The sequence below is a fragment of the Besnoitia besnoiti genome, chromosome IV, assembly GCF_002563875.1.
Source record: "Besnoitia besnoiti strain Bb-Ger1 chromosome IV, whole genome shotgun sequence".
Lineage (NCBI taxonomy): Eukaryota > Apicomplexa > Conoidasida > Eucoccidiorida > Sarcocystidae > Besnoitia > Besnoitia besnoiti.
The window spans coordinates 1,321,513-1,344,988 of NC_042359.1; the positions used below are offsets into that span (position 1 = coordinate 1,321,513).

At 59.0% G+C, this 23,476-nt stretch overlaps 3 protein-coding genes across 3 annotated transcripts; 1 reads left to right on the forward strand and 2 right to left on the reverse strand.

Annotated features, from left to right (window-relative positions):
- Positions 1 to 254: 254 nt before the first annotated feature.
- On the reverse strand, positions 255 to 7,073 carry BESB_053330 (uncharacterized protein; the record flags this gene model as incomplete). The annotated part of the gene is made up of 7 exons (XM_029363768.1): positions 255 to 393; positions 616 to 2,725; positions 3,176 to 4,427; positions 4,631 to 4,756; positions 5,222 to 5,516; positions 5,798 to 6,121; positions 6,400 to 7,073. 7 exons carry the CDS (start codon positions 7,071 to 7,073, stop codon positions 255 to 257), a joined length of 4,920 nt encoding a protein of 1,639 aa, XP_029219691.1.
- Positions 7,074 to 9,045: 1,972 nt separating this feature from the next.
- On the reverse strand, positions 9,046 to 13,344 carry BESB_053340 (uncharacterized protein; the record flags this gene model as incomplete). Its single annotated transcript, XM_029363769.1, has 3 exons — positions 9,046 to 9,462; positions 9,907 to 11,402; positions 11,577 to 13,344. 3 exons carry the CDS (start codon positions 13,342 to 13,344, stop codon positions 9,046 to 9,048), a joined length of 3,681 nt encoding a protein of 1,226 aa, XP_029219692.1.
- Positions 13,345 to 15,370: 2,026 nt separating this feature from the next.
- Positions 15,371 to 22,947, forward strand: BESB_053350 (uncharacterized protein; the record flags this gene model as incomplete). The annotated part of the gene is made up of 5 exons (XM_029363770.1): positions 15,371 to 20,768; positions 21,172 to 21,257; positions 21,766 to 21,834; positions 22,330 to 22,377; positions 22,816 to 22,947. 5 exons carry the CDS (start codon positions 15,371 to 15,373, stop codon positions 22,945 to 22,947), a joined length of 5,733 nt encoding a protein of 1,910 aa, XP_029219693.1.
- Between the last annotated feature and the right edge of the window lie 529 nt (positions 22,948 to 23,476).

Sequence of the window (23,476 nt, forward strand, 5' to 3'; positions counted from 1 at the left end):
GATCATCACGATGCACCAGGAGGCTGCCAGCACCCCTCTGCCCGGCGCGTGCGCTCCAGAAGCAGGATTGGGCGCACCTTGAAAACGAAACCACACATACCAGCCCGTTAGTCGTAATGGCCTCCACTGCTGCAAGAACAGCCAAAAGTTGTCTCCCCGTGCGCCCGCTTTATGGCGTTAAACACGGCAAACAAAAACAACGCTAGACGTCGCCCCCCCACCCGCCCCCGTGTTGCTCTAGTTTCTCGGCGTACTCACGATTGTCCTTGAATGTCTACGGAGCCAGCTGCAGAAGAAGACTGGCTCTTCTTTGTGCTTCTGCGTAGCGAGCCCACGCATTTGAGCTTAAGTTCCGCCGCTGCCAGCGGAGAAGAGAGGGATTTACTGGCGCTCCTGCCAGGATGGCAAGGGGCAGCGCAGGAGCCTACGGGCGACCATTTCTATGCGTCGTCTCTGGCGCCGGGCGCACCCCGTTTCGTGAAAGGCGGCGCTCCGTGGAAACACAAGGGCGCCTCGGTCTGCGTGAAAGTGCCAGAGAAAGGGCGTCCCCTGCCGCTCGATGGGGGCCCTGTCTCGCCACGGGTCGGCGGACTGAACAGCGGCGAAGCTGCTCACCTGCGGGCTTCCACGCCCTGCTCCAGGAAAGGCGGATTGACAGGTAAAGACACACGGTGCACGAAATCTCGAGAGCTGAAAGAGCCGGGCGCCGCAGCGTCTCTCGGATGCCCAGGCTGAGCGTTCCGAAGCCGCAAGCGTTCCTGCGACAAAGAGAGCGTCCTCTTGCCGTCTCGTAGGACGGGGCTGGACCTTGGCATCCCTGAACCATGGGGATCGATGCCGTCTGCAGATGCATGTACGGCAGAACATGGGTTCGCTCCCTTACTTCCACCGAACGCTTTCTCCGTGCCGTTCCCTGGGGATGCTCCAGACCCCTGGCTGCCCCTGTCTACGTGTCCTACGGGCGTCGGGACGCGACTTCGCTGGCAGACGCCTCCACTCGCAGCCTCTATCTGACTCAAAGAAGCGCCCTGTGTGCCTTGAGACTCTCGTTGTGCTCTACGAGCGTGTCTTGCATCTCCCTCGAGTGTGAAGTCCCTGCCGGGCAGAGAAGACGCGCACTGTGCCGGGGGAGAGACGAACATCCATTTTTCTCTCGTTTCTGTCGCGTAGGCCTTGACAGAACGTGGACGCCTGTGCGCCGCTGTTTCCACGCCGATGCAGTAATCCGCTTCCTCTGCGGCGCCTGTAGCGTCCATCCGCAGCCAGCCGAAGCTGGAAGCTGGGTTCGAGGGAAACTGCGAGTCGGCTGCCTCGTATCCACAGGCGACCACGGCCTGCTGCGCAACCGTAGGGTCTTGCTGCGTCTGGCTCTCGTCAGGGGGGGCGGGGACAGCTATGCATCGTGCACCATTTCTTGATGTCGCTCCTCTCTTGCTCTCCTCCTCTTTCGCATGAGCTTGTGGCGGTCCAAAGTGACGGCTCAATGCTTCTTGTTCGACGCAGCCAGACGCCAGGTGACAGGAGTGGTCAAGCAGCAAGGGAGGCATCGAGAAAGCGGCAGATTCCGGCGCACTGGCAGCGTTGCCCTGGTAGTATGATTCACATCGAGCGACAGGGCAGGCAAGACTTGTTCTAGGACGCACAAGGCACCGCGGCGAACTCAGGAGCATCTGGCGAGCCGCCAGGAGCGCGTCTGCAACGGAGGGACTCGAAACGCATGCGTCTATCGACTGAGGGCTGCTGCCCGTGGTAGCAGGCTGCGGCAGCAAGCCTGGCTGTGGAGTGAGCGCCAGGAGCTGTTTTTCAATTAAGTCGATTTGCGCCTGAATCAGCTGTTCTTCGCGGCGCTGCTGTTCCTTCCGCAGCTGATGCAGACGCCATAGCCCCTTTCGCTGCTTCAAGCAGCAACAGCGGACTGGGGGTGGGTTCGAGCTCTCACATGGAGTCCCCGGCGCAGGTGCGTCCGCGGCTAAGCCGACCAAGTGGTCAGACGAGCCCTTCTGTTCGCAAGCGGCAGCGCAGTCAGCTGGAGACTTGTGCGTCACTGTGGTCGATGCTTGAAGACTCCGCGGGCCTCGTTCTGGCCGTGCACTGCGCCCTTGGGAGGGCGACCCCACTGGCGGAGTGCTCTGTTTGAGATCTGTCCAGCACCCGTTTTTCTGTCTCGGCGCCGGGCACTGACTCTGGGGAGCCCCGCCGTGACGGCGCCGCTCCGATGCGCCGACCCGAGGCCAGGCGTCTCCTGAATCGCTGACGGATGCAGTTGCCGCCAAAGGAAGTCGCGCGCGGCTGCGGAGACCTCCCTTCAGTTCAGCTCGCTCGTCCCACAGTGCGGGGTGGCGCTCCGCCGGCGAGTCACACACTGTGGTGTGGGGAGCGTCTGCCTCTGTGGCACGAACTGTTCCATGTGGGAGGCTCTCGACGGCCTCTTGCGCTTCCGGCGGGGTCGGCGCCGACTGCCGGCAACCCGTGGGCAGGAGAGACGACAGCATCCTGAGAGAATAGGACGGGCTAGCAGCAGTCTCAGAAATCCGGGACGAAAGGCGCTGAGCGGACAAGGATCTAGGCGTCGCTTCTTCCGCTGCGCGGAGACTCCTCGGCGGGGCGGCTGACGAGGGAGGCTGGGACGGGTGTCGGGCCTGCTGTGAGGACTCCAGTGTGGACGAGGAACCGCCGGAAGAAGTCGAGCGGCCCCCGACGAGCGACGGAATCTGCTTCGAGGGATCTGCGCGTGCAAGCAGACAGCAAAAGAGAACGCGGACGCACGTGTTTGAAACACAGTCGTCTTCCCTGTCAGGGGGATGTCTTCACCGTGTCAGTGCTGCAGCCGGCCCTCAGCATCCGCCTGCAGCAGATCTCTAGCCGTTGCAGACACTTCACGGCCCTGACTTTCCGTGGACTGGCGACCACAGCGAAAGGGATTTGCGTAGGCCGATTCTGCCATCTCTGGCGTGCCGTGGCGCACCCATGTGGCTGTCGTGATTGGGACCGGCGGACGGAGACGTCTCTGCAGCACGTAGACGCACTGGGGATTCCGCATGAAAGACTAAGGGACCCCGAGAGGTCGCGCGAGCGGCAGCGATCTTCTCGGCATTTCTTGCTTGCGCCTCCGATAACTTGTTGACAGTCAAACCGGATGCACTGGCCGCATTTTGGTGCAGAATCCGCCGCGTACCTTCCCAATCGTCGCCTGGCTGGACGGATGCAGGGTGGCAGACGGCGGCTTCAGCTGCGCCCTCAGTGTGCAGGACTCCACCAAGCGAGCCACCGCTCGTTTCCGCATAACGCGAAGGAGGACCCGAAGAGTGGTTTTCATGCGCCCGAGTCTTCTGAAGCGGCGCAAGCTTGTTGCCTTCGGTGCCGTCCATAGGAGACGACGCACTGCCAGCTCGAGGTTCCGCGTTCGCAGGCTTTCGTGGGCACTCGTCCCTGCAGAAGGGGGGTTTCGTTCGTCCTTCGTGAGTTGGCAGGAATAGGCTTGTTGAGGCCGGAAGTAAAATGAACATGTTCATCGTCGGGTTTCCGGCAGCACCATCAGCCTGCTGATCTGCTTGCTCAGATGAACGCCACGCTGCTGCAACGTCTTCGAGGGCGCTGTTAGCGTTCGTATTGAGCGGCTGCCCGAGTAGCTGACAGAAGCTGCCGTTTTCTGTCAAGGCTTTGTGAAGAACCTGAGGCGTGAGAGACTTTGCATCTCGGAGGCTCTCGTTGAGGGCCTCTGGGTTTACAACTGAAACGTGGAACAAGCCTGAACCGCAGGGCGTACTGACAGGCTTGTCGTGAAGAAGCGTGATGCCTTCGGCCTGCTGATCCTCACAAGTGCTTGCGACGGGGCGAACGAGGTCGGTCGATTCCGTTTGCGTTCCCGATGTTTTTTGAAGGGACACGTCGCCGGCACCCGCAGTCGTTGAGGAGGTTTGTGTCCTGAGTTTGAGTAGCCATGGGTCCGAGACCGCGTCTCGAGACTCGGCCGAATCCTCTGTGCACCCCAGCGCCACCGTTGGAGAAGACAAGCTGGAAACGTCTGAATAGCTTCCTCGTCCGAATTTGGAGGACGGAGGCTCTTCGCGCTCTGACACATCCGGAAACAACCTCTCACCGGAGATGGCGCCCTCCCCGTCTTTCGTCGCTCGCTTATGCCTTTCATCGGCGCGAAACATTGGAACAGACAGAGAGCGGGCATCCCCTCTCGCAGCGCTTCTCGCGACGACGCTGGATGAGAGACGGCGTGAGTCGCAGGACGGGGGAAAGGAGTCGCGCATGACCGGATGGCGCGCTTTTACCAAGTCGGTGATGGGGTCAGTGGACTGATAAAGAACTGTTTCGTGGTAATACTCCCGGAGAGGGCCCAGTGGAAGGAAATACTGCCGCCTCCAACAGGGGATGAGCCGAGATTCAGACGCAATGGAGAGAGTCGACAGGGACACCTGTGAACCAGACACCCAAATGCAGCGGGCAAAATTTAGCAAACCCCACCAGCAGGTTGGGCATCTCACCAGCAGAGACGTTCGCTCCCCAGATACATTTCGCTTCGCGCCAATGAAAGCGGGAGCAGCTGGCCGCCGAGGGACCGGGTTGCTGTTGAACCTCTTCCTCACTGGACTTTAGCCTTGAGGCTCAAAAGTCTTACCTGGAGCTCCGACGCCTCCGGATTTATGCAGAAAAGCATGCATACCCCGCACTCAGGTTGGAGGTAGTCAAACAGCACCCTGTTCAGGGCTGACTGGCGACGATCAGATTCGTCCAGGGTGCCAGTCTGCAAAGAGAGTAGATGAAGTTTGGCGGCAGGTCTTCTTTATTAAAAGTGGCAGAGATCGCCCCAGGGGCAGATTTCAACGCTGGATAACCGCCCACTGCCATTCACACTGCCCTCTGTTGTGGCAGTTTTCTCAGTTATAAGCAGACGCCGTCGTGCCGTATCTACCGTATTTCTTTTTCTTAAGGCATTTGGCCTTTACCCCTGGCAGCTACCAGAAATAATGAACACTCATTGGTTAGCAAGAAAACTTTGGCAGACATGTCTGTATATGATCACATTACCTGTCTCAGTCGTCTACCTGAAAAGCTGCCAATCGACGCTCAGAGGTCGGCGATCACCCAGGGCAGAGCAAATTGTAGATTATCCCACTCTGAACATTGGTATGTACTATCGGTTGCTGGGTCACTCCAAGTCCCTCGAGTAGTGACGGTGTCTCGGATTTGCCTGTGCAGAGGGACTGACTTGCATTTTGCGAATGAGCCGATTGAGGGTCGAAATGGAGGCATTCAACGTTCGGCTGCAGCAGCCCCACTTCATCTCTTCTCTGGCGGTATTGGAGCTGTAGAGATTTCGCGGTAAGTACGATGGCGCTTCGCGCTCACATCCGGCAAGATCCACCAGAGTCAGCACCCCGTAAAACGCGCACTCGCCGATTGGGCGCTCAGGAATCACTGGGCGCTTCAAGAGTTCAGAGGCCCGCTCTTCTGAAACGCGAGTGTGCACGAAGAACTGGACGATTGCGTGGGATCGACTCGATCTGCAATCAGACAGAGAAATGGACCCAGCAAGTGATTCGTTTCCTACCGTACCTACGTGGTCCACGCAGTCATGCGCCCCTGCCTCTTCGATGCACATTTGCGGAAACTGCAGAGCTTTCAGTTGTAGGCGAGACGGCTTAATTCTATGGGGGCTGGAGTCCTGCACCATCACCCTCTGTAAATCGTTGTGTGCGTTCTCGTGCGCGTTCGTGTGCCAGCTATGTGGGGCGGTAATCCCGGCGAGGCAGGACGGAGGCTACCAAGGTTCAAGCAACCTGACCTCGAGTTCAAATGAGAATCGCCGACCCTTCGTTGTTGGCGAGCTTCTTCCAGCAGGTCGAGCGCGCCTTGTTCGTCGTCGACTGTAAATGCCTTGTATGTAAACTTAGTCGTCTTGATGAAACATTCTTCCCGACGAACCAACAACGGAGCCCCGGTTCGGCGGTCACTCTCCCATTCCGGCAGCAGGTCGTAAAGAATCTCGCCTAAAATTTCGGTTGCGCACACGCTAATCGTCTGTTGTAGTCGTGCCTTCGCTCTATGCTCGAATAGCGAGCGGATGAAATGCTGAACTAGACCCTTCTCCTTCTTCGTTCCAAACAAGCTGCGGGCGATCAACGCACCGTAAAAGTGGATTAGGAAATCACCAGATTATGCCAGCCTCGCTTGACGCGTGAATTGCGGCACGTATCTGCCGTGACTACATCGAGCAGGCGGGAGAACATAGATCAGACTGGCGGTTCATGAGATACGATTCTCTGTGAGACTGTCCCGTTTGTGATATTGCGCGACCGTCGAAGTCAAGCACATTTCTCTGTGTTTCCCCGTTTCTCTCCCAACCCCCAAATGAGAGTCTCCCGTTCCTGGATTCGCCTTAAGTACCTGTGAGTCTTTCCACTTCCTGTCTGTCCATATGCCAGAATGGTTTCCTTGATGCCCAAGCCAACGGCCTCAACAATACGCTGCCCCCCAATTTCTCGATAAACGTCATCGTTCCTGTCGGGGTCCGAAAAAACTCTACTGAAGCGGAACTCTTGCAAGCAAGTCCCCCGGTGGCACAGCACTCGAGTGTTGTCTTCCGGGTGCACACATAGTGCAAGACTTTTGCCAGTCCGGAGGGAAGGCCCCCTAATGCGGACAACGACACGTCTATCGGCAACATTCCGTCGGCGGCCACTTTTGTCGTCGGCGAAATTGCTAGTGAGTAAGCCGTCGTCTGAGGCCGTGGCCACTCCCCCGTGGTTGACACACTTCTCGTCGTGCGCTTCGCCCCGTGTCTGGCTATACCCGCCACATTTCGTGTCGCCAGTGTGGTCGATGTCGAGCTGGGCCGCTGGGGCGGAGGACCGGCGTTTTGCCCGCTCGGTAACATCTCTGTTGTGTTGGTGAGCTTGAGAGGAAGACGAGCGGCGGCTTCGTGAACCAGCCGAGTGATCGTTTGAGGTCCCACATTTCACTCTGCGAGTAGTCAGAGAGTACGTGACAGAGGAGGGGGCGGCGGGCGATTTGTTCGATGTGCCATCCGAACGGGCGGAAAGCAATCGTAGGGGCCGCATTGCACCCAGCACGCCAGAAAGACGCCTGATGAGCAACAGCCCTTGAAGTCTACGCTTTTACAGGAGGCCTTGCGTAAAGGATCCAGTACAAGTCAAAGACCATGATAGAAAAGACTTGCCAGAAATATATACGCCACACCGGAGGTGTGTTGCACACTTAACGTGGCCATTTGAGAGAGCGACACATCGACAGGATCTGCTTACTTGGACAGCTAACGCTTACTACCTGGTTCACAATCTCCTACGTCAGAAGAGACGGCAAAGCATCCCAGTCCCTCTCCGGGAACTTGGAAGAAAAAGCACTCCAGATTAAACGAATAACGAGGAATCGCGGGGCTTGGACGTGCATGTAAGGCATTCGTGAGGAAAACGCCTCATGGTGCTTCGCAGCTCCAGAAACTGTTTTCGTAACCAGACAGTTTCCCTCCTCTGCTTTACGTATCCGGTAAACCGGCGACTTAGGAGGCAATATGTCCAAAAATGGAGCAGGCGAGATCTACTTCATTTCCGCTTATGTCACGTGCTGTGAGCGATGACGATGAGCCTAAGTGAAAAAAACTTGACTAGCTGCATTGCTGAAGGCTGCGTATATCCAGGAGACGTCAACGTCACTTTTTTTACGTGGGGAGGCTGGGGTGGAAAGCGTTTTTTCCGCTTTTTGATCGTTATGTCAAAGGTGGGGCTTGTTGCTTGAGGGGCGAGGCGGGCCCCGCCTAGACCAGACGCAAGCATGAGAGTTTTGCTCTGAGAGAGATAGAGGCTCGCGCGCACAGAGTAAAACTCTGCTGCGTCACGCGACGGCTGCAGCAGGGCAGCTGTAACCGGCTCCCCCGATGGTGGCAAGATGCTGAGTACCCGCGCATAGTTCCGCGTCCTTCGCCAACTATTGATCGTAGGGAGGCACCACCAGTCATGTTTCCCGCCTTGTGCCAGCAAAGAAGCAGATGATGACCGCGTAGAGTGGCCGTAAGAACGCAACTGCTGGCCTCGCACAATCATTGCTGGAGCACTTGCCGCTACAAGTGCTCCAGCAATGATGATGATGCTCTCCGTACAGTGAGTTTGTTCTACGAGCCACTTGCGAACGCAGGACTGCCCCTTGCCACGGAATCGGCTGGAGATTGCTTGTCGCCGCTAGAAAAGCTAAGGCAACATCTCTCTCTGACTGAATTGTGGTACACATAAGACAAGATTTACACTCATCTGTCTTCGCTGATGCATCAATGAGCCAGCGGCACCCACGCAAATACGTCTAACCAAGTTGTGCACAGCTCTGCAAATGCATGAGCTGTTGAACCATATGTCGGCAAACCGCATTGTCCTTCTAACGGCGACGTGGCCAGAGTTAGGTGTGGGTCTTCTCTGTGCGGTCTATGCAATCGAGCGTCTGTTTACTGCCGCATAACACAGTCACATAACGACACGCGGGGCAGAATAAATGTCTCTAGAGATAACGCCAAAATTTCTTTGGGCGATGCCCAGTGAGAGTTGGAAATCTCAAGCAACCGTCTCACCTGCCGCGGATACGAGCGGTTCCCCCTGCAAGTGGCAGGAATGGTTATCAAGTTGATTCACTCGGCGACTTGTGAGTGATTCGCTATGCATACATGAGACTGACCAATTTTCCTGATTAATGGCTTCTCCACATTTCCTATGCAGCTGAAGCGTGAAACGGCACGACTCGAATCCATCACCGCCATCAATCGCGGGCTTGTGCTAGTGTATGTATCCATTGTTGCGAGGGCATATTTAGTCGAGGCATCTCGCTGTAGTGATATATCGTGCGTCTTCCTGCATTGCTGCATCCGTGGAACTGGCTTTGCAAGCGTCGACACAATGGATTCCGAGGGGCTCAGCGTCGAGAGCGAACAGGCACTCTTCCCAGATATCTGGGTTAGCACGTCGTGACAACTCGTAAATCGTGGACGAAACGGAAAGTTAGCGGTCATCTTGATGCTGGTGACCCCCTAGCTCACGTCCAGGTTACGTAACAACCAAAAAGCAATGGTCCTAAGAAGTGCGGCAAAAGAATCACAGCGCTAAGGAAACCCCACCACTGCCACCCAGGCGGAGCGGCATTGAGACTCTCATCTAAAAGCTCTCTTAACTCTGCGGCGCGCCCCTGTGGAAGCGGGCGACCAGGTGACTCAGCTGAGGCACCGTGTTGCTTCCCGTTACCCTCTGGCAGCGCTGCGGGGCTTTTACAGTCTACGTGGCTGCAGGCCCTAGATGAAGACGTAAAGAATAAGCAGCACGACTGCAGAAAAGTACTCGAAGAAGTACTAGTGTTGCAGCTGGCAGTTGGCCTTCTCCTTCTCGTGTAAGTATCGTGGATGCGAGCGATGTTTAAAAACAGAACTGGAGAGGCCGTGCTAAGACGCACAAACACCTGAAAAAAAAGCAGACACAAACAAGCAACGGTTTCCCCTGGTAGCGTTCTTATCGCCCATATGAGACAATCTGCTTTGGATCTTAGTTCCCAGTTGCCGCATGCGAAACACACCAGCCCCTTTAGACGAACGAGGTAAGCAAGCCGTCTTCCACGACTTCAGTGTCACAGGAAGCCTACGCTCTTTTGACAGCCAGCCGCACACACGCTTCTGGTACAGGTGCAAACACGTTCCTTTCCGGAGAAGCTAGAACAGCACGCACGCGGTATCCATATTTCTCCCTCGCGGATTATATGAATTAGGGGCTGAACCCGCGGACTCTCCTACACGTTCCCCAGTTTCGCGAGCTGGGGCTGGTAACTGAAGAAGCCCGCCAGCGTAACTGTGACAAGGTTCGCGAGTTCGTGTCCCGCATGCGCGCTCGTTACCAGACGAACGCTTACGTTAGTGTTGCCGCAGAGAAACATGAATCCCATCAGGAACGCCAGCTGGCAAAGTTCTCCGAAGGCCTCGTCGAGCGCGAGCGCAGCGACAATTCGCCGCCCCTCTCTGCAGAGCGAGCCGCAGCTTCGGCGGCCTCGAGGCTGCAACTGCTTATCTGACATCTCGTCCTCTTTGCCTGCACGCGGAGGCCTGTCTTCTTCGAGGCGGTGCCGAGAGACACCGGTATCTGAGGCCCTCGCGTCATCGTCAGGGCGTTGTCCCCTGCGCTTCGCGCGCCTCCGCCGACGAAGGTAGAAGAGAATGCAAGACACACCGAGGAAGTAGAACGGGAGCGAAAGGAGGATGAGATACAGTTTCTTAAAGCGGAAAAACCCGAGGAAGCAAACGTCCCAGTACTCCCGCTGTATCCACGGATAAATATTCGGCACGCGCGCCCGGCACCACTGGGGACAGCGCTCTTGTGAGGCATCCACAGTTCTCTCCAAGCTGCCTGCGCGCCGGTGGGCGCCGCGGGCTTCACTCTGAGCATGCGGACAAAGCCCTGCGCGGTCTCCCCCTTCCGCCGAACATTGCTCTGACCTCTCTGCCCACAGCTTCAGAGTCTCTGTGTCAAGCGCTGCATCGGGAAAGGCCTCAAGAACCTCCGCGGCGCCCGCGCGTTCCGCGAAGTGCCGGTTCCCTCCGGCACGCGTGTCTGAGACACGCCAGCTCTCTGAAGCAAGCTTGACGGCTGCCTCCTTGACTTCAGCGGCCCATGAAGACGCCGGAGTCGAAAACAATCGGGGAATCGCGGAAGCGAGAAACCACAAGGCTCGAGGCAGCCCCACGACAAGCGCACTGGAGGCAAACTGCGTGAAGGTCAAAGGCGAAGGAAGGGAAGTCTGGGCGAGCGTCGCGGAAGCGACGGGCGCGGAGCGGAGCGCGCTGCCACTGGGTGCTGTCAACGTCTCCTCTGGTGGCGCGAAAGAGGTGCCGGGAAAGGCCTTCGGGTTGGCGAAGGCGGAGGAGTCCGGGCCGAACACGTGGAGACTCGTTTCGCTCTCTGCAGCGATAGTGGTCTCTCGAGGCTCGGGCTGCCCGAAGAAGTACGAGGCGACTTGACAGGACGCGTTGGAAGCACCCTCTGAGACCACTGGGCACGCGCAGTAGAGATAGAACGGGTACGCCATGACCAGGAAGACAGGCAGAACGACTGTGATGGCTTGAGCTAACGCCACCAGCCAGTGCGTCCCTGCCGCGACCAGCAATCGCCCGCAATTTCTCCGCTCTCTCTCGTTGCCCTGCGAGAACGAGTCTCGTCTCTTGACTTGCAGACTGGCGCCGCTCGCCATATCCTCTCCAGGGCGCGATGTCAGTCGTTGTGTCGCGTTCTCTGTTTCGCCTCGCACGGCGCGGCACGCCGCACCAACTACTCCGCCGCGCCGTGACTCCGCTTTCGTGGTCGTATCGCCACTCAAACGCTCTCCCGCGGAGCCGGTGGGGGACGCGTCGTCGCCTACAAGAGCCCGAAGCACGGGGCAGGTCCTCAGCGTGTGAAAGAACAGCGGAGCGAGGGCGAGCGATCCATTGGAGCGCAGAAAGGAGGCGAGGCAGAAAAGAAAGGTCGCCCCCCAGCGGAGGCAGAAAGGAGAGAGAAGCACACGCAGCAGAAACTCAGCAAGTTGCCTACCCCATGCCAAACGCGCTCTGCTTCCGCAGCGAGCACGACCCGCCTCTGAGGTGGCGCTCCTGCTGGATGACCAACACGTCACCTGTCCCTCTTCCGAATCCATCTCTCTCTGTCTGCTCGTCTCATAAACGGCGTTACGCCCGTGTGCGCAGAGCGTGGATGCCTTTCGAGAGACAGAACGCGTCGACGCAGCAGCGAGTCGCCGCTCCGAGGAAAGAAGAAGATACAGGCCCCATGCGCTCAGCGCCGCGAAGAGGCTCTCCGTGTACGCGGCGCTCATGTGAATGTTTGCGGCAGAAAAACAGAACCAACCCGCAGCTAGAAAAGCGATGCGGCGATGGTCGCCTCCCTCGCCTGCGCCTCGCTCCTCCTCGCGCTCGTTCGTTTTGCCTGAGGCCGCCTCTGCCGATTCTGCTCCTCTCTCTGCGAGCCAGCCGCGCCGATCGCTCCTCCGCCGCGGCGCCTGTGCACCTATCGAGGGGAGCAGCTCGCCATCTCTGTGCCTCACTGCTGTCAACCACGGCCTTCCAGGAGAGGACGCCGCTTGTTTCGCGTCCTCTGCGGCTTTTTTCTCCGCACGCAGGTGCAGGCGGGCGACTTCGAAGACGCCGATCGCGGCGAGAACGAACGCCACGTTGCTCACGAAGACGGCAGCAAGCCCGTAGAGGGTCGCGTCATCAAATCCCGAGGGAGAATCCGCAGAGAAGAGAGACGTTCCGGAGGAACCTGGCGCTGGAAGCTCGTCTCCGGCGAGCACATCCGCTGCCGTGGAAGTGTCCGCTGGCCTCGCCTCAGAAGACGCGCGGGTGGGAGACAGTAAGCCCGAAGAAAACCCGGACATAAGCGGAGACAGAGGAGTCTCAAAGCACCATTGAATGCCAGATGCGACGCGGCGAAGCAACAGGCCCCCGATGCGCCTGTTCACCACCGCAAGCCCCGGGAAGAAGGCGTGCGTGAGTTCAAAGAAGTAGGCTGTTCCTTGAAGAGAGAACGTGACGAAATACTCTCCATCCCAACTGAGAAAGGGAACCACAAAACGCCACACTGCGTCGTCCAGCTTCCTCTTGGCTTGCCGCGAGGCCTCGAGTCCTCTGCACGGCTGAGGCTCGCCAGGAGGCACAGGAGACGCTGGACAGGCACTTCCAGAGGCTGCGCAGCGGCTCGGACCTTGCGCAGTCTGATGGAGCGGCGCTCGCCTCTGCGCGTTTCTCGAAACCGAGAACGGAGCGAAGCGACGCGGGCGCCAGCCGCCCCAGGGGAAGAAAGCACTCACAGGCGCAAGCTGAGGCGGCGGCGCAGCAACTCCCTCCTCGCTGAAGCGAAGAGATCCGCTGGCGCGCACGTCCGCGAGAGCGGAAACGCCGTCGCCCACAAAAAGATCTGACAGCGCTGTCTCGCTTATCGGCGACAGCGCGAGAACTCGCGGTCGCCTTGACGCAGAGTCGAGGCGCGACGCGGGGTGTGGAGCCCCCTCGAGTTCATTCAGCGTCAAATGGAAAGGATGGAAAGCTCGGAGGTTGGCGCCCTGTTCCGAGGAGAGACGCGCTTCCAGCGCAGCGGAAGAAATGTAGTCCTGGCGCTTCGCCGCAGTGGGATGAAGCAAGGAAGACTGACTGTTGTAGGTGGGCTGAACGACGGACCATAAATACGTCAAGGAGAGACACAAAAGTCGAGACGCCAGCGCCAGCAGCAGCACGCGGACGCGCAGCTTCAAAAGGCCACTTCCAGCCTTTGAGGGCCTCTTCTCCATCTTTGCTCGCAAGGGCATCTTCGTTTGAGCAGACGATGTGTGTGAAGAGCCGCGCCCGCGAAGGGCAGCAACTGGAGTCAAGCAGGAAGCGGTTCGCGCGGATGCGGAAGGAGGAATGCCGACATGCGGCAAAGAAGAAAGCCAAGCAGCGGAGAAGAGAACCCCGAGAAAGAGGAAAGACGGGGGGAAGAAAGGATAGCTACGCGAGTGGCGGTCAGCGCGGCAGAGCGAGCCCCGCGCTGAGCAATCTCATGCTTCCTCTTGCCGGTTTCGCAGCCGACAGCGGTTTTTCCAGCCTCTGGAAACTCATCAGGCGAAATTGTTTTTAGACTTGCATCTTCGAGGAACGGAGAGAATAGTGTTCGAAGACGGGATGCTGGTCGCGAGGCATGGTGGCGGAAAACGAACAGAACCAAACCGCGGGCAGTATCCTCACGAGGCCTCCTTCGGGTCATCCGGTATATGTCATGCAGACATATATATACGCAGATATACACACACTCATACATATGTCAGTGCGTCTATATAGAGTGAGAGGTGCAGCCCCGCGCGGCAGTGGATGTGCCTCTCTGCGTGTTCACTTCTGTCGCCCGGTCTCGGTCAGTAGGCAATTCTCATACATACGCACATGCGACTGGATGGAGCTAGTACGGAGACACTCGCACAAAAAGACGCAATCGGGTGCAGAAAGACAACTGCGGTTCTACCAAAGTATTCTAGGAGCTGCGCCTCGCAATCTCTAGCAGTTGACATGTCCCGGTCGGCGCCAAGAACGTTTGATTCGTCCTCCGAACCGCGTCGAGGGTTCTCAGCAGCAGTGAGAAGCGAGAAAACGCGTCAGCCGGAAACCGCCTCTCGGATTCTCCCTCCCAAGGAAAAGGACCGATTTCGTCTGCATTTCACTTTCGTTTGTGTGGAGGAAAGTGCGGTGTCCGCCTTTTCAACCGTAGCTGGCTGCATACACACACACATGTTGCGCTGCAACGCGAAAAGACGACAGGCGCAGGAGTTCTTCGGCTCTCTCGGGAGCTCAACCGTGCCGAGCGCGTCACGAGACAGAGACAGCCGCCGTGGCGGGGAACGAAACGCCACACACACACACACACAAAGCACAAGGCTTTCCGCGCGTTATGTTTGCGCCTTCTTCGTTTCTCCATCACCTCTTGGCAGATAAATATCCAAACTTCGTTTCTGAGCGGGCTCAGGCGCGCGCGGCAAGAGTCTTGTCCGTGCCGGCTTTTCATTTTGGGGTTCGCAAGCTAGCCTCCCTTTTCCTCTCTCTCTCCTTTGGCGACGATTTCAAGTTCTCTGCGTTTCTCCAGCATGGGAGCGGAAGTCGTCACGATCTGTCTCCAGCCAACAACACCTGTCGACTTCGATTTTGTCAAAATCTAGAATCCTTGATCTTCAACGGGGGTTTGGGGGACCTAGCTTTTTGCCTATGCTGCAACCGTGACACGGTACGGTGTGCGCGCCACTTTCCATTTTTTGACGCTATATTTCTTACGCAAAAAGCTCCCGAAAGAAGGAGTTTTCTCGCTCTTTCTCCAACCTGTCGGCTTATTGGTTTGCCTTGTTAGAGTGCCATAAGGCCTTCGTGTTTCGTCCGTGGCTGGCAGCCCTCGTGAAGAGCTCCCGATCCGCAGATTCGCAGAATCGTCCGCTCTTCCTCGAGCGCCCCGAGTTTCTCGCGGGCTTTCCGCTTTAGCTATGTGTATAGACTCATTATGAACGAATATCAGAGACCTGACGACGTGTGTCTTTTTGCACCAACCTGAAGCGCAGACGGACCGCGCTGCATATGGCTATACAAACACTTTCGCATACATACATACATACATACATACATACATACATACATACATACATACATAGGCATATATACATAGGACTGTGAGAGCATATATATGTATATACAGTATCCGTGGCACAGTGACGAGGCTTGCTTGTTTCCCGCAATTTATGTTTCCTCCTTCCGTTGCGCACAGTGTCTCCGATCACTTGCGTGTCAAGCGTCTACGGTATAGATTGTCTTCGCGCGCGGATGAGACCTGGCTCTGCGGCGTCAGACGCGAGGGACGGGCTGCGAGAGAGTGCAGGCCCGCGCATTTCTTCTCTCAGAAGTCGAATGGCGTGCCGAGGACGCGCCTCGCAAGAAACTGGGTCGGCTGCCGCCCCGCTTACTAGCGGCTTTCCTCCGAGCGCGCTCGCGTCGCGCTCTCCGGGGGGCGAATGCTGCAGCAGTTGCCTTCCGGTCCTCGTCCCGCCTCGCGCGTGGGGAGCGACGCACGTGGAAGGCGAAGTCGAGGACGACTTGCAGGCCTCTTGCAGAACCCAGCCGCTCGCTTCTTCGGCGTCCCCCGAGCGACAGTCGCGACGCCCTCTCCACGCAGAGAAGGCTGACGCTGCGCTACCAAGCTTTCAAGCTCCAGGGCATGCAGACTGCAGAGGCACAGATGGATTTGCTGCAGATGCCCCAGCAAGTGCGCTACCGGTGCCGATAGCTCCTCGCGCGCTTTCGACTCGCACCGACGCCCGCGCTGACAGCAGCGCATCCCCAAGCCGGGATGGCCACGACCCCGCTCGCGTCTCTGTTTCAGCTGCCCCACTTCGGTGTGCATCGCCACGAAGACAGGAGACGGCGGACGCTCCAGCGCGTTCCCTCTCGTCGCCTTGCAGCGGAGCCTCGACCTCGCCGTCGTCGCAGATTCAGGCAGGCGCCTCTCTGTTGGCGAGCCTCCGTGTTGCTGGCGATGCGCCTTCCGGGAAGGCTGCCTTCGACTTTCTGGGCGCCGCCTCAGCGCTCTCTCAGGTCCGCGAGTGCTTTCTCAGAGACAGCTCCGTCGCAGCGTCCGCCTCAGAAAGACGCAGCCCGCCGCGCACAAGGACCGGCGAGCCATGCGGTGACGCTCGCGCGTATCTCTCCAGAGAGACAGCGACCGCCGCAGTCTCCACTCGCGCAGCTGCAGGCCGCGGACTCGACTCCACCGCAGACGGTCTGAGAAATCGAGACTCCGAGTGCAAAATAAACGTAGTCTCTGCGCATGCAGCTGTCGCGCCAACGGGTAACGGGCAGATGAGGACAGCAGCCGCAGGCGATGCGTCGCCGCCACTGTCAGCGAGTGAAGGCGTAGGCTCCAACACTCTCTCAAGCAGCGCGTGTGAGGAGACAGGGAGAGACCGGCCTCAAGCCGCTGTCGCCGCGGAACTGGGGCTAGGTGAATCTGAGAGGGAGGTGCACGTCAATAGTGCGAGTGAAGAGGCCAGCGCCGAGCTGGAGCGAGAGGGTGGGCGTGTGTTGGAAGGCCTGCAACACATCCTGACGAACTTAACCGAGCCGCCTCAAGGAACATGTGGGATGACCGCGGCGGAACGCTGCCTGGGTGGACGCGCGTTGCTTCCGCGGCCTTTAGGGGCGCCGCATGAAGACAGAAACAGTCAACAAAGCGAGCCCGGAGGCGGCAATGGTGCTCAGCCGCCGAATGCTCTGAAACTTTTAGCCGCCTGCGCGATGGAATCAAACGCGACGAAAGCGGAGCTGCAAGGCCCGCGGAGTCACGCAGACGCCGGCCCTCGTCCGCGTAGTGCGGCGCCGCGCGTTGGCATGGACATCGGGGAGCGCGAGGCGATACAAGCCGATGCAGAGGTGTTAGGATGCGAGGAGGTGCCTCAGGAGGGTTCCAAGACACACGCGGAGTCGACGTCAGCCCCGGCGACCGCTTCACGTCTCCTCCCCGCCGTCGGGCCTCGCCTGCAGAGCGAGACCCCGGAACGCGGGCAAAGACGAGAGACAGACGAGCGCGAGGAAGCCGGCGAAAGGGCCTATCGGGAGCGTGCCAGTCTGGTGGCGAAAATGATATCCGAGCTAGGGGCGAACGAGGGAGCAGCGACGCAGGACGGAGACGCTCGACCCGAATGCGTGGGACGCGCTGCAAGTTTGGAAGAGGTAAAAGGCTCTGTGGACGAAGAGGTGAAGGCGCAGACGCGCCCGGGGGTCAGGCGCGGAGCAAATATTGCACAGCAGACCTTCGACAGAGAGGAGGAGGGAGGCGAGCCGGCCGGGCAGAGAGACGTGATGGATGCTCGTCGGGAGGAGGTATCGCGCGCTGGGCACGGCCTCAGCGTCTCTGGAGAGGCGTCACTGCCGGCGGGCGCCGCCAAGCCCTCGATGGATGAACCTGCCGCCACTCTCGCGAGTGAAAGGGAGGCGCAGCTGTGCCACCGCGTGGGCGACGAAGCCCTCAAGGGAGGAGAAGCGTCGAGAGAGGAGAGCGAGCAGCCTTCAGGTTTGCGAGAGAGGGAGGATGGAAATGCGCGTCCTGCGCATTTTTCACAAAAAGTCCCGCAGGTTCCGGTGCGCGAGGAGCGTCTGTCAGGGAATGGTGCCGCCCGCGCGTCTGGCACCTCTCTAGAGCCGCGCCCTGCGACGCTCCACTCGGACTCGCCGCGGGACGCGGACCTTCTTCTTGAACGTCGGCGGCACAGCAAGGAAGTTTTCGCCGCCCCTTCTGGCTTGCCATCACGCGAGACGCTCCACCCCGCACCCCCCGCTCCCGAGGCGTCTTCGCCGCCTGGACAGCCCAGCATACAGTGTTCCTCACTGGGGTCGTCGGGAGGCCCAGGCGACGACGGTGTTCCTGGCGGCGCCGCTTTTGGCGCCTCGGGTCCACGAGATTCGCGCGTTGGTTTCCAGGCTGCGGCGCCCTCGCATGCGCCGACTTGGCGCCAGGCGCGTTGGCAGGACGCGGACTGCTTCCCGCCGCTTGCTTCGCCACCTCCTCCCTCCGCGTCGCCGACGCCGTGTCGCTCTTTTCTGGCGGGCGCGCCCTGCCCGACTGCGAGGCTGCCGAGCTCCAGTCGAGCGAGAAACAAGCGCGTGTGGACCTGCGCGCCGCCGGACTTCTTCGTGGATGGGCAGCTCGAAATGGCAAACGAGATCAGCGCACCCGCCCGCCCCACAGAGTCTCACCCGGAGCGCGAGGTGCGAGAAGAGGTGCCTGGAGGCGCCCCAAGTGCCAGCGCAGCGGTGTCTGGTGATCACGCGACGCTCGTGTCTGCGGGTAGTGTCGAGACTTCTTTCCAGCCCGCGCCCGCAAGCCTCGCTCCTTCGCCCGCTTCGTCTCTGCCACCAGAAGTTTCCGCGCCGGCCTGCGCATCCGATGCTTCTTCGTCGTCAGAAAGTCTGTTGGCCTCCAGGGACGCGCCGGCAGGTCTCGCTTGTGGTTCTCCGTGTCGGGACTCAATAGGGACTTGCGTGTCACCTGCCTTCTCGGAGGCGGGTGTCTCTGCTTCCGTGGCCGTTCCCGAGACGGGCGCGCCGTTCTTGTCTGTGGCATCGTGCGCAGAGAGCTTTGCTGGGCCTTCTCAGCCGGCTACATCTTCAGCGCCTTCATCATCGCCTCTTCTTTCGCCGGCGATACGTGGTTCGATTCCGGGATCATCATCACCTGCGCGGGTTCTGGGTGAATCCCCCGGCGACATGCCGCGCGTCCCCGCTTCATTACAGCCTTGCCTTCCTTCGCAGACGGCTGTGGAACGCTCTTATTCCTTGCCCGCGTCAGCTGCGTACCCGAAGGCCAATGCGCGCGCTGCAGGGCTCGCCGCGCCTTCCGCCGCGGCGAGCCCTGCGGAGGCGCTGGAGAAGGCAGAGGACAGAGAGAACAACGAGAGTGCGGTTTGTTTGGCTTTAGCCTCAGCTGCTCAAAAGGAGCTATCCGTCCGCAACGATTCGAAATCGCCTGGCGTCGAGGCGTGTGAGAAGCTGAAGCTCCGCGTGTCTATTGTCGATGGCGCTTTGGCGTCTGCTCGGGAGGGCCTGCGTCTTCCTCCTTCTCCACAGGCATCTGCCGCCTCGCTGTCGCAGGCCTCCCTGCCTCCTCCAGTCTTGTACGAATCCTCTCTGTGTTCCGACGGCGTCGTCGCCAGCTGGGCGCCAGCGGCTGTGGCGAGCGTTCCGACAGCGACGAAGGAATTCCATGACAAGGGGAGTGCAGGACCCCATCCGGGACTGGGTTCGCTCTCGACGCAGCGTAAGGAGCCTGCCTTTTGCATGCGCGAGCATATGACGCAGAATGGGGAAGAGATGCAGGAGTTCGTGTCAACAAAAGATGCACATGCCTTTCCCGCTGTGTGTTCATTCCCGCTGTCGAAGTGCGCATCGGGAACGCCTGATGCACCAGCATCCACCCCTGACAAACCCGGCGCAGGCGTGCATCGGGAAGCCTCTCCTGTAAGTGAGGCGCCTCAGAGTCTTCCTCCTCGTCCACGCACATCTGGTGTCCGCGCGGCCTGCCCGGCCTCTGCATACTCCTCACCGACCCACCCTTCGCCTTGCGAGTCACCGTGGCCTTCCGTATCTCTGCCTCCTTCCTCACCTGCCACCGCAGGGGCGAGACGCACAGACCCTGTCTCCGGGCAGGGACTGCAGGTTCGCTTCGAAGCTCCAGAGAATGCCGCGCGTGAGGCGACGAAGCGGAGGAAGACGCTGTGGGCCTCTGACCCCTCGGGGGCCTCGGCGAGTGACGGGCAATGTTCAGAGCTGCCGTGCGCGTTTGGGCAAGTGTGCAGCCCGCCGAGCGCAAAAGCAAGCCGCTCCCGCGCTGCACAGGCCGCGAACATCTCTGAATCGAAGGGGGCGGAGCCGCAGGGTGCGGGCACTTTCTCGCCTCAGGATCGGCGCGACCTGGAGATCCTCGAGCGTGTGGGTCGAGTCCGTGTTGGAGACCGGATCGAGGTATGTTGGAGCATCACTGCCGGAGGCGGAGAAAAAGTGCATGGCGAGGGAAAGACGAAACGAAGCGAGACACGCGGGAAACGCCATCGCAGCGAGGCGGGCGGCTCAAAACAGCGAGAGAGTTACGCGGGAAGCGGGGCGCGCGCGGGCCTACCCGAGAAAGAAAACTCTGGCAGTTTCCACTGCGGAAGCGCATCTTCGCTAGCCAGCAGCAGGCTGTCCTCCTCCGCAGTGTCAGACGGGAGTGGTGAGGCGAGTGACGGGGAAGGCGCGCCCTCCTCAGCTTCTGAGGAAAAATTCGTGTGGTGGCCTGCGCGTGTGGCGTGGTTCCCTGGCGCGCGGCGCGTCGGTCACGAAGACGGCGGGCGGCGCGTCATGCTGCTGCAGTACGAGGCGTTTGAGGGCTTCCCGGCGGAGTCTGCGCTGGTCGTCTTCATCGGTCCCAACCAGCTCCTCCACCTCGGCGCGCCGCCGCCCGAGGAGGCCCACCCTGCGGATGTGCACCGAGTCCGGGGGGGCGACGGACAAGTCGGGGTACGGACGCAGCGGCGAGAGAGCCCAGCGGCTGGCGACGGCAAGCCCGACTGCCGCGAAGGAGGGAGACAAAAACGCGAGAGAGAAGAACCAGAGCCCGCAGGGGCGCCTGCATCGTTTCTGGAGACGGACGCGCCGACCCTCATTTTCAAACGGCCAGGCGAACCGCCGCCAGGTGAGAGAGACTGGCGCGAGGCCCGCCAGGCCCCGCAAGGCACGTCTACGCGAATCTTTCACGGAGGTCTTCGGATCCTCAGACGCTGACGTCGCCTGCCGAGTGCCCGAGCTGTTAAAGCGGGGTATGCATTCAAACAGGCGCTTTCGCGTCGTGCGTGTGACTCTAATAAGGATTTTGTCTCCTTTTCAAACAGAGGATTGCAGCGCCAAGCGCGGCCAGCGGAGCCGTGAAATGGAGCAGCGGTAGAGCGAGCGAGTGATACCACGCGTGTCTCTTGTTGTGTTTCGGATTTTTATTCTGTTCTTGACTCTGATGAAAAGCTCCCGGAACCACAAGTGAAGACTGTCCGAGAGAGGCACGCGCATATGCAGTTTTCGTGGGTTGTGCGCTCATCTGTCAGAGGACTGTGATGTCGAGATCGACGATGGGGCTTCCTTTTCAATCGCGGAGATCCTTCAAGAGCAAGCTCGTTTGGATCAGGAACAGGTCCGCGAAGCGCAGTCAGACCTACTGTTGCTGTCCTTCTTGAGCCGAGAGCGTATAACGGAGGCTTTCCTGCTTCTGCCGCGAGATGCATGCAGACAGCGGCAAGGAGTGCTGTTTTGCGCTTCCCGTGACGAGCAAGATGGACTGCGCGACAAGCCGCGCAATCGAACGTGAAAAGGAAGCGGCGTGCGACCTGCGACAGGCGCCAGTGAAGCACAGCATATATTACTTAATGTTGAGGAATGCGTGTTGATGCTCACAGAATGTTGTCTACCTCCGTAATTTGTACGCCTTTTTGGTCGCCCTCATATGCATCTAAACGTCTCCGTTAATCGCACACCACGGGAGTATGTATGGATGACGCTCGCGAAGTGCATACCAGTGTGTGTGGTCATGGCCGTATCTGGTGTTTGTTTATTCATCCCCCTAGCAGGGCGGCTGAACCTCATCCAAAGTTACTTCATTTGTTTTGTCTAGTGCTGTTTCCGGTTTTCATTTTTCTGTGCAGGGAACCACGGACACGCCGAGTGCGCTGCACGTCCTCCACTCGCAGTTCGACGCTTTACCATTGCTGACGGTAAGAGGCGGAGTTGTTCTGTCGTGTAGTAACTGGGAATCGGGTTCGGTCTACTGTTCCGTTATACTAGCTAGATCACATGGCTTCTGGTAGTTGGAGGTCGTGCTAACGGCCCCAAAGTCGACTTCAGTGTATATTTAGAAGTGCGTTCTGCAGTGAAGCCTGCAGTATTAGGAAGAGCGATGCACGCGCCATCCGTTAACGCCCCCGTACTCTGCCTCGTTAAAACAAGAGATCCTGTGGCTCAGTTTCCCCTGGTTAAGAAACAAGAGATCCTGTGGTTCAGTTTCTGCAGTTACCTGACTATTTGTCACGCATGCAGGGGTAAGCACGGGAACTAGTGAACTCGAGTTTGCAGGAACGAGTCAACCCTGAATCGTGAAGGGCAGACTCCTGGGGTTCCGAGTCGTCGCTTGTGGGACCTCGCACTCGTCCCACAGGTGAAGAGCGTGTAAAGGCAGGGGGCTTGTCCTTCCCTGTGTAACTTCTTTTCAGCAAATGTGTATGGCAGCAGGGTACCGGCACTTCGCAGACCAATTCCTGGTACGCCTCTGCAGCCTTGCAGCATCGCCGGTATACGCCTGTGTCTGTGTCTTCTTCCTATTCGCACTGCGGACATGCCCTTTGTGAACGGCTGCACATGGCGCTCAAGAAGGCATGACACGAAAAGGCAGAGATGAATCAGTTGGTTGATCTGCAGAGGCATCACGGCGTGATTCGTATTCGTGTATGTGATCTTGTCCTGCCGCAGTTGACGGCATCGTGTCGTTAACGCACAACTGTGGTGCACTCACTATAAAGAGAGCGAGAGACCTTTCCCTGCTTCGCAGATTTGGCAGGCGGTCGGTGCACTGCGAGGAAACCGAATGCCCTCGCGGGGGGACCAAGAGAGAAAATTGCGCCAGGGTTTCGACAAACTCTGAAATCCCCTTCCAACTGCTCGTTCATGTCCAACAGCTTCCCTCCGTTATTCTTGTTCAGACTTGGCTAGGCGAGGTTGTGCGCGCGCGCGGTGACGGATGCACGCTTTCCAAAGACGACATCGACCGGTTCGCCTCGACGCTACGCAGGGATAGCAACTCTACGGGGCTGTCGTCGTCGTTCAGTCACTGAGTCTGCGCTGAACTGCCATGAATGAATGTATTGTTTCGCGCCGTAAAGGGTAGTGAAGCGGCTCACACCGCGAGCACTGTGCCAGCGTCGAGGATGTCCTTATTATGCGTAGCACGGAGGGCGTCAGACGTCCCCCCTCAGATTTCAGATGGAACACGAACCGCCCTTCGGCTCGTTTGCTGATCTGCAAGTCTACCACCGGCACACTGCACATCGGCACGTTAGCGGCAGCATTCATGTCGTCCGTAAGTGGCTGCAAGATATGCAACTTAGTAACGTAGCACTGGGTACGCAGCGGCTCTAACCGTCGTCGTCCCTTCTGCACGGCATGCACAAGCTGTCGCTGAGTTACATAAACCGGTGGCGGTAAACGCGCAGTGGAGAAAGGCCAGGATCGGTGAAAACAGACGTCAACTTCAACATCAGCTTACTGTCGTCAACGCAGGGTACTGTTGCGTAGAGGGAACGCACCCGTCCGTGTGACTACTACAAACTGTGCGGTCCTGCCAACGCAGGCTGAAACTACAAG